General features: G+C 40.0%; 1 protein-coding gene across 1 annotated transcript in view; it reads right to left on the minus strand.

Moving 5' to 3' along the window:
- LOC134540659 (cell adhesion molecule Dscam2-like) overlaps positions 1-3,322 on the minus strand; it is a 149,076-nt gene extending 145,754 nt beyond the window's left edge. The window contains 1 exon segment of the mRNA XM_063383532.1: positions 3,146-3,322. Coding sequence (XP_063239602.1) covers positions 3,146-3,322 — 177 coding nt within the window.
- Between the last annotated feature and the right edge of the window lie 7,338 nt (positions 3,323-10,660).

Below are 10,660 nucleotides of genomic sequence, written 5' to 3' on the forward strand. Positions count from 1 at the left end.
GACTGGAAAAATTCGCGAACTCAATGACCTGCAGGATAGACTCCAAGATCCTCTATGCACTCGGACAAATTACATCTACTCATTGGCCACTGACTCGTGAACAACTGTTAACTAGGATGCTTTTGATTCGATACTCATTTAGTTGAGGATTATTAATTGGCCGTGATTCCTTCAGACAACCTGTGGTCCAATCACTGAAGCAGAAAAAGGTTATTAAACACATTTGGATTCTAGCCTATCGCGAAATAAAACCGCGAATTTTTCCGGGCTCAACAAACTGGAGAGAGGGGGGTATATTGTTAGAACTGAGATGAATGGGAAGAAATTTAAACCAAACACCTTTAAATTCGCATTTATTTAATAAATACTGTGTCAATTCTACAGAGGAAATAAGACCGTATCATGATCCGTAAGTAAAGACAGGAAAAAAAAATCTTTCGTTTTCAGACTCCAAAGTCCTCTGTTTGCTAGCGCCATTGCCGCCTGTCCATTGGCTGCTGACTGGTGAGACGTCACAACTGTGTTTCTCATTGGCCAGGAGTACAGCCTACCGCTGAGTTTTGAACCAAGACCCTTCAGCATATTGACCGCGCAGTATAACCACTGCTCTAACAGAAGGTTACGAGGAAAATGTGTATTATATTTAATGTAATACGTAAATAATGTTTTTTTTTAAACCTTGGAATTTACTCTTTACTGTGACTATTTTAGTTTACCAAAATAAATTCCATGGTAATTTCACTATCATAAAGTTACATTTGGCACACCAATACGTTTGGTATGTCCCCTAATGTGGGTTTAGGTTCATACACGTGGGTACGCCATCTTCCTTTGAAAATGTCGTTACACGGTGCGCGCGCATCTTAAAATTTCACTCTCATAATTTTTTCATAACGCGCCTAAAGAAGTATAACTTCAAAAAAAAAATCATGCATGTTCCTTGGCAACTTGTTTCCAAAAGAATCGTTTGTAAGAGTTTAAAACTTGTTTTCTTCCCGTGTAACAACAAGCGCGCAAGCCTCACCGCACACGTACCACTATTACCGCACGTCCCAACTGTTGCGGTACGGGCTACGAGCGCTGACGTGGCGGGGGGGGGGGGGGGGGGGGGTAATCGCGCGTAAGAAGATTACCGACAGCGCAATCGATATCAGCCGCTCCGCAAACATCGACCCGGCGAGCTGACGTGTCCATGCGGATCGCGAGGCTGAGTCGACTGTGATATTGCTGTCAGGTTGGTAGCGCATAAATCAGTGGCTGTCCTGTCAACGGAACCCCACCCCCCACACCCCTCCCGCCGGAAAACACTCTGGAACTAAACAACTACTTTCTTTCAATGATCCGTAGAATGGGGAAGTCTGATTTAATGCAATTTTTTTTGGTCGTACGCCATTTCAGCTACTGTTTTGTCACAGGAAACCTATCGTTAGAGACCTGAAAAATTCGCGGGTTCATTTGGTGTTATGCTAAAATTCAAATAATTATGCATTAGTGCTGCTTCTGTCATTGGTTCACTGTTAATCTGGAGGACTGAGGGCCAATTAGAGACCCTCACTCATAGAAGTGTCGAATCACAGGCCACCCAGTCGAGACGACTCACAAGTCAGCAGCCAATGAACAGTTGGCATTTGCCCGAGTTTGTAGAGGATATTGGAGTCTATCCTGGAGGTCATTGAACCCACGAATTTTTCCGGTCTCTACCTATCGTCTTTGTCGGTAATTACAGATACGGAAATTTCACGCATTCATTTAGTCGCAATTTTATGATTGGACCGCAGTTGTGTGGACACGCCCCTCTACGACCGTGAGCCAACGATGCCCAGCTGGGAGAGAAGTGAGCGAATCAGGTAGTGCCAACTAACGCTTAGAAATTAACAAATGGGAAACAAAACACGGGTTGAGCACATCTGTGTCTTTGAATTATTCTACCCTGGGGCCAGACGAATCCGAGAAAATTTCCGGGTCTCTACCAATAATACCTGTTTATTTTCGTCGTCGTGTTCGCGTGTTTGCTGCGTTGTCCAGGTTTGTTGTCTGTCTGCATTTTCCGTTCGTCGTTGCTGTGTTCGTCTACTAAGGGAGTGAAAGAGGGGTGAATTTAGTTTCATAATAAATAATCATAGGAGGTAGGTCATAGACACAAGAACCGTGTGTTTCATTTCTCTATGTCCGCCACACGGTCATATAGTAAGGTCTGGCAACTTCGTAGCCTTCTCCTTGGCGAGACCCGTCCGCTTGTATTCATCTCTTCTTTGCCCATCTTCATCTCTTCTTGGTATATCTTCATGTCTTCTTGGCCCATGTCACCAGTTTAAGTAAGATTCATGGTGTTACCTCCTCATTTTTCAGTCTTTGTTTTTTCTTGGCAGTTCTTCATTTCAATCATCATTTCTGTCTCTTCATATCCTTCTGGCTACTTTTCATTTCCTCTTGGCTACTCTTCCATTTCCTCCTGGCTACTCTTCCATTTCCTACTGGCTACTCTTCCATTTCCTACTGGCTACTCTTCATTTCAATCATTTCATTCCTATTTTATCCAGGAGAGCCCTAACCTTGAAACCTTCAACCATGAGCTCATCAGCAACCATCTATCTCATCCACTTACAAGCTCGCGGCGGCTAGCTGACTAACGGCGCCAATGACAGAGTTTAGTTTAGAACCCAGGAAATAGATGGCGTTACCTTGAATATGTAACGCGCTATCGTTTGGCGTGTGTGTGTCACGTCTTGCCTAAGGGGTTAATCTGCCTTCAACACAAAACGGGGAGCTGAAGATTGGAGTGTCGGTGTTGCTGCACAGAGAAAAAGGTTTGTTCGAATGAAACAAAATATTTGATTATGTATGGCGAAACAAATATTTACTTGGTGGAACAAAATAATTTTGTTAGCTTGACCAAACTCGACAAGTAACAAACATGATTTGTTACACCTAACCAAATATACATTTGAGGTGGAAAAAAAAATCATTTTGTTGGGTGAACAGAATCTTTACCACTACAAAATATTTGTTTCAATTAACAAAAAAAAATATATATTTTATTTCGCCATGTGCAAACAAATATTTTGTTGAGACAAACAGATGTCTCTCTCAGTGCGGCGCGCCGAGATCGCGCGCGGTCAGCCGGGGGACTCGCTCCAGTGCAGACTCGCGCAGACTCGCGCAGCGCCGCGAACAGGAGCTGACGCCCGGAGAGGCGTCTCGACGCGGGTATCGATTGCCCGGGCGCCGGCCGCGGCCCGGAGTGTAAATACTCGCCAGTGTCCGGCCGGCAGAGCTGCTCGTCCAGCCCTCGGGAGCACACCGAGAACACCCGAGCTGCCATTGGTCCCTGGAGGGTCCAGTCCCCCCTCCCCCTTACCCCCTCCACGACTGCACGCCAGTCGTGACAGTCCCTCGACTTCCGCGATGGAACGCAACCTTCGGAACGTAACAAGAGTCCAAAGAGTTCAGAACCGTTACGAGTGCAGCTTTAGTTTCAACCTATTGCCAGGGGCATGCGTTTTTCGCGAAATAATCTGCTCGCTAGTTAGACTGCAACAAGGTATGCCATTGCTCCCTTGTGATTGGTGGCCGTTTGCGAGAGAAGCCATCGCCCCTGTCTGGCCGGGCCACTCAGGACGAGTTTGCTTCCGCACTGGGTGGCTGTGATTGGTGCGCCGACAGTAGACATGCACCTGAAGTAAACCCAGCCAACCACGAGACACAGAAAATGTTATAGAGTTTTAGGACACAGCTGGTCGGAAAATCTTTTCGCGAAAATCACATGGCCCTACCTATTACTAGAGACCTGTAAAATTCGCGATTTCAAATCCCTAAAGGATAGACTCCATGATCCTCTAATGCACTCGTGTAAAATTACATCTGCTGATTGGTTACCGACTCGTAACACCTGTTGACTGGAATGATCGTGATTCGCTAATTCTTCTGTCAAAACGATTTTTCATTGGCCCAGAGTCGTTCAGATAAACTGTGGCCCAATCACTGAAGCAAAATATTGTCGAAAGTATTTGGACTCTATATCCTATCGCGAAATGAATCCAAGAATTTTAGAGGTCTCTACCTATTACATTTGGGTAAAAAAGATACCAATATGAAATATGAGAAAATCAACTATCAAAACCGTATTATTTTTTTTTGCAAATTAAATTGAAATAATTATGTAAAATTACAGGTATTTTTACAACCGACGAATATGGCGCATATGTAAGCTGAAGGACACACACACACGCACCTTGGCCGGTATGAACTGCGGGTTGTCCTTAGTTTAGGCGAGTGTCTTCTATGACTAGAGACCGGAAAAATTCGTGGGTTCAATGACCTCCAGGATAGACTCCAATATCCTCTACACACTCGGGCAAATGCCAACTGCTCATTGGCTGCTGACTTGTGAGTCGTCTCGACTGGGTGGCCTGTGATTCGACACTTCTATGAGTGAGGGTCTCTAATTGGCCCTCAGTCCTCCAGATTAACAGTGAACCAATGACAGAAGCAGCACTAAGGTATAATTATTTGAATTTTAGCATAACACGAAATGAACCAGCGAATTTTTCAGGTCTCTATCTATGGCATAACACGCACAGGGAAGATTAGTTTTGACATCTCCTTGCATGCGGTGCACCGCGGGGTATTTCTCCTGAAACCATCTGAGTTGACAACCGGCAGCAACAGCGCCGAAGAAATGTTAAGGTGCTTTTCTATTGGTGGGCTGGTGCGATGCACTCTATTATGACACGGCAAGGAAACGATTGTTGTCGCCACAAGATAGCCGCTGCCACATCTCTGCTGATGTCTTACAAAGACTAAAAAAATTAAAACGAATCAGTCTGATATATGATTAGGTTTTTAATTAATAAACACATTCATTTAATATGGAAAGTATTTATGCCGAAAAAAAAGTCATATTAAAAGATTAAACTAAAAAATAAGAGCATTTAAAACGCTAATAATAAGGTTATTTCACATGAAAAGCGTTCGTAACTCTAGAAGAAGTAGCATTTATGATACCTGTATTATATATGACGCGAAATGTTTTAATGATGATCTTATTTTCAAGTCTGATTAAATTAGCCTCCCTAAAGTCCGTAAAAATAAATAATAGTTTAAAAAAACTAAAAATAACACGCTATTATAGAAAATTGAACTAAAAAATAGAAAATAAATTTTAAATAATTTGAATTGAAAATAGTGTAAAATAAAAAAAAATGTATTTTATTTAAAAAAAAAAAGCTTGGGGTGCATGGTGTCAATAGTTATAATTATTTTATTGACAGATATGAGTAGAAGGATTATCATTTTGATAATATCTTAAAAAGCACCCCATGCTTTTTTTTTTAAATAAAATAATTTATTTTTATTTTACACTACTTTTAATTCAAATTTATTAAAATTTATTTTATATTTTTTTTAGTTCAATTTTCTATAAAAGCGTGTTTTTTATTTTTTAAAACTATTATTGAATTTCTACTTTTTAATTTGGTTTATTTATAATTTAAAGTGATACTTCTTTATCGACGTATGAAATAAAATTTATAACAATGTAAAAAAACTTGATGGTTATTACATCAATTTACTATTAAAGTAGATTTTGAATAGATATTGGCTGCAGTTAAAATAAAATCGATAAATATTGTTTTACATCAGAAGTTTCATGCCACCCTTGTGCACTCTGTTAAACATTTTCACCTTCAATTTATTTATTTATTTATAGACTTATTTTATGAGATCATCCAGGGATCTGCGTAAAATTACGGCTATCATCTCACGCTTACGGGCACTGAGACCACTTACTTTCAACATGGATCGAAAAGAATATTCTTGGTATATGAATAAAATATTCAAAAATTTGTTAAGTATACAGTAAACACACTCTTATTTTGTCCACTTCTTTTCTCTCGAAAGAAACATCAACTTGGAAGTTTAAATAGGGTGTAGTTTCTTTGTTGAAATTAGGAAGAAGTCTTCGTTTATTTCAGTTGAATAATCCGTCAATTTACTGTTATTTCTAACAGTGTACTCACCTACGCTGTCAAAAATACGTCATCTTATTCTGCGAAAAATCATCATTCCTAATGGTTATTGTTAAATGGCAGAAAATATTATTTTGCAACACACGTAGTGAAGTTTGATAATTAGCCATCTCGTACAGTGATCAAGTCAATTTCAGGGCTCTCTTAATCTTGGCTAAATACTCTATGAAAAAAAATGGATAGCCTATGCTCGTTTATAAATTTATTCAGTTTTACCTGCTCTGCGACTGAACACTACACGTGAACAAAATCTCCATGTCCAACCTGGAACGAGAACCAAGAGCCTTTAATGTACGAGAGAAACTTGATATTTGGTTCTTTCATATCCCGCAACCTAAGTACTCTCAGTTTCCATGAGAAAGAGTGTAGGGGGAAGGGGGGTGGCCCTTGTTAAGCCCTAGTCGACAGCGATGGCGGAATTTCCTATCGGCCGCAGTAAACGAGAGGAGAGGTATTTTATTTGGCTCTCTTCCCACGCGAGTAACTCCTTACAAGGGGTTGGGTGGGGTGAGGGAAAGGGGGGGGGGAACAAGCCGTCTGAAAGCGTTCCCAAGACGACAAAACAATCGAATCGATAAAGGGGTGGGGAGGGGGCAGGATCTGCGGGCTGATAACCCATCGTGACGACAGAGCGAGAAAGAGCAGTCTTTCCAGCAGGAGTCGACCACCGGTTCAAAAGGCACGCTATACTCTGCTCTACTCCGCTCTACTCCGCTCTACCGCCACTGCTAACAGGGGATACTACTCGACTCTTATCACGATACCTTTCTTTGATATTGTTGCAGATTGCCTTACTAGTAGAGACCGGAAAAATTCGCAGATTCATTCGGCGATAGGCGATAATTCAAACACATATACCCCTTACATGATTTTGCTATTGGCTTACTGTTCATCTGGACGAATCTCAACCAGTTATAAACCCTCAATCAAAGAAGGATCGAATCACGGACAAACCAGCTGAGACGACTTACAAGTCAGCAGCCAATGAACTTGCGCTATTTGCCCGAGTGTACAGGGGTATTTGCAGTCTATCCTGAACGCCATCGAAACCGCGAATTTTTCCGGTCCCTACTTACCAGGTATTCACTGAACATTCTTTTAGAGTGTTAAAACGTCACGAAAAAGTCACACTTGGGTGACTTTTTTTTTTAAACCGGTATTAGTAGAGACCGGGAAAAATGTGATAATATGCAAAAAATTCAAAATCATCATTTATTTATGCCGCTTCTGCTGTTAGTTCACCGTTAATCTGTATGACTGTGGTCCAATCAGAGACCCTCAGTCAAAGACTTATCGAATCACGAGTCAGCCAATACAGGCTACTCGCAAGTCAACAGCCAATTAACATGAGTTTGTTTGCCCGAGTGTGCACAGGATGCTGGAGTTCATCCCGGATGTCATATAATCCTCCAGATATTCCAGTCTCTAGCTGGTAGATAACAATAAGTAAAAAATAGAAGATCCATAAAGATAAATTTAACTCTTTCCAATGAGACTAATCAAAATAAAATTGGACGGTAATAAGTTAATTTATTTTATTCTAAACATTGTAAAAAAATTTTAAAAAATTCAAATTTTAATTCAATACTAAGAAAATTAAATGTTCCAAAGAGTTGCTATTTCAGAATGATTTAGCCAAGTGGTCGATGCATATAATCCTAAAATGTCAATTCCCAAAGAAAAAAAATTTAATTAAAAAATAGGTGATCAAATAATGACTAAAATTTATGTTGAAATTTTTTTCAGTAACTTTATAACATCTACCGGTGCCAGCTTTTAAAATGAAGAATTTCTGAATTCTCCACAAAAGACAATCTATGATAAAAAATTCAGCGTGTTGTCTAAAGTGCACATGTCTAGGACGTCAAATGTGACTGAATTTATGTGAATCACTTCTGTGTTTTCACAGCCATCCACAAAATAGGCCATTAAAATTTCGCACAGCTTCTTTTAGGACATCTGGCAGCATTTAGCCAAAGTTTAAACCAAATCGAAGAGGTTAGAGCAGCAGACATTTTCAAAAATCGGCAAATTGATGTGGAATGACGCTATCATAACCATTCTTTTAAAACTTTTTAGTCTAGCTGTGGTTATCTATGTATTGTGTGCAACTGTAATCAAAAGTAAATGATTGTTTTCCATTTTCCAATTCAATAAAACAAAGTTAGAGGTTTCTGAGTGTCACTAACAGCCCGTAAATACCAGAGTAATCGGCGTTTGTGTGTTCGTATGTACTGTTTTGTATGCGACTTTACATGACGGTAACTTTCGAACGGTTAATTGGATTTTTATAAAAACAGATAGGCAGGCAGTTGTGACCAATTAAAATTTTAAGTTCGTGAATGCGCAAGAATGGTCGAGGGGCTTTTGGTAATTTAGCAAATATACACGCAGCTTAAAAAATAAAAAAAACATTACTCTAATTTTTGGTTTGGAATCAAAAGAGTATGGTGTTGATAGACATCACGATACTGCATGCCTCAAAGTGTATGAAAGAAAATAACAAGCAAATAACTGTAACTAAAATATATTTTCTATTTATGTACATATGTATTCTTTTCGTTAGATTTTAAACATTTTGCATAATTGGCTACTTTTCGGATTATTTAGCTATCGATTTAATTGCATTGATTAGTTATTTGGTTGGCATTAATTTAAGTTAAACTTTTTAGTTTGTTTATTTATTAATTAGTTTGTTTTTAACTAAACGTAATTTTGCAAGGAATAATATCAACGTATCTACATTAATAGTTTTCTTCGGAATTTATTTGTAAAATAATATTTATTATTTTGGTAGTAATTTACCTCACATAGTTTCCGTGGTTTGTTATCATTATAATTAGAAAATAACTGTAAGAATTCGAGTAGATAGAGCTCTTTTTCGCTGGCCTCCACGTTCACCTGACATAACGCCATGCGATTATTTTCCTTTGATGCTTTACAAAAGATCGTGTCTACGTTCCGCCGTTATCTAATTATTCTGTTAAGAGTTGATACACGGGATTTTTAAATTGTTAACCAAAGTGTGTGGAGGAATTGGAATTTAGTTCATGTGCGCCGTATAACTAAAGGGGTGTGCATGTTGAAATTTGTAGGGAAAATCTATGTTAGTTTACCTTCGATTTGATATATGTATAGAGACTTGGAAAATTCGCGGTTTCAAAGGCCTTCAGGATAGACTGCACATACCCCTGTACACTCGGGAAAATAACGCAAGTTCATTGGCTGCCAACTTGTGAGTCGTCTCAACTGGTTTGTCCGCGATTCGATCCTTCTTTGGTTGAGGGGTTTATAACTGGTTGAGATTCGTCCAGATGAACAGTAGGCCAATAGCAAAATTATCTAAGAGGTATATGTGTTTGAATTCTAGCATATCGCCGAATGAATCCGCGAATTTTGCAGGTCTCTATGTATGATTTATAGAGTCTGGAAAAATTCGCGCTTTGGATGACCTCTAGGATAGAATCCACTATCCCCTACACACTCGGGCAAATGCCACCCGCTCATTGGGTATTGTCTCCTGACACTTGTTAACTGGGACGCTTGCGGTTCGATACTTTTTTTGGTTGACGGTTTTTCACTGGCTCAAAGTCCTCCAGATAAACTGTGAGCCAATCAGAGAAGCAAAATAAAGGTACAGTTGTTTGGATTCTACACATCGTGAAATGAATCCGCGAAGTTTTCCGGTCTCTAATGATATGTTGTAAGTAGTTTAAAGTAACTGTTGGGATGAAGCTTTGGAACTGTGACATTCTTCTGTGGACAGCCTGTATTTAAACGGTGTAGTGATTCACTGAAGCGTGCCAGCAACTGCAGAGCCGGAAGGAAGACGCAGTCGACGGAAGATGCTGACCCAAGTCACGCATCACGCCAGGGGCAGCCAGAGGGGGGGGGGAGGAGGGGGGCGGGAGCAGTGGAGAGGCGCTGTGGGACACTAGAGAGAGTCCTCCACAGACGTGCAACATCTCACCTCGGTGGAGAGCGAATTCACGCGTTCTCGTGTTGAAAACACAACTCATTGTTAGAGACCTGAAAAATTCGCGGGTTCATTTCATGTTATGCTAAAATTCGAATAATTATTATACCTTAAGAAGGCACTCCAGTGTTTCAGGGGCACTACGCAACCCGCGTTAACCTCATAAGATTCAATGCTATTTTCATTTTGCTTATAACTAATTAACTAATATAGATTTCGAAATCATGCTTGCTTGATATGTAAGACAACGATGCTTTTATCAAAGCCCCTTTCTTCAAAAACGTGCATAAATTATGGTTCAAACCTAGACAATACACTTATTCATGTTAGAAAAGATTAGTATAAAACCATAATTTATGCACGTTTTTGAAGAAAGGGGCATTGATAAGTGCATCGTTGTCTTACATATCAAGCAAGCATCATTTCGAAAACTATATTAGTTAATTAGTTATAAGCAAAATGAAAATAGCATTGAATCTTATGAGGTTAACGCGGGTTGCTTAGTGCCCCTGAAACACTGGAGTGGCCTCTTAAGGCTGCTTCTGTCATTGGTTCACTGTTAATCTGGAGGACTGAGGGCCATTTAGAGACCCTCACTCATAGAAGTGTCGAATCGCAGGCCCACCCGGTCGAGACGACTCACAAGTCAGCAGCCAAT

This window comes from Bacillus rossius, chromosome 17 (genome assembly GCF_032445375.1).
Source record: "Bacillus rossius redtenbacheri isolate Brsri chromosome 17, Brsri_v3, whole genome shotgun sequence".
In the NCBI taxonomy this organism is placed as follows: Eukaryota; Metazoa; Arthropoda; class Insecta; order Phasmatodea; family Bacillidae; genus Bacillus; species Bacillus rossius.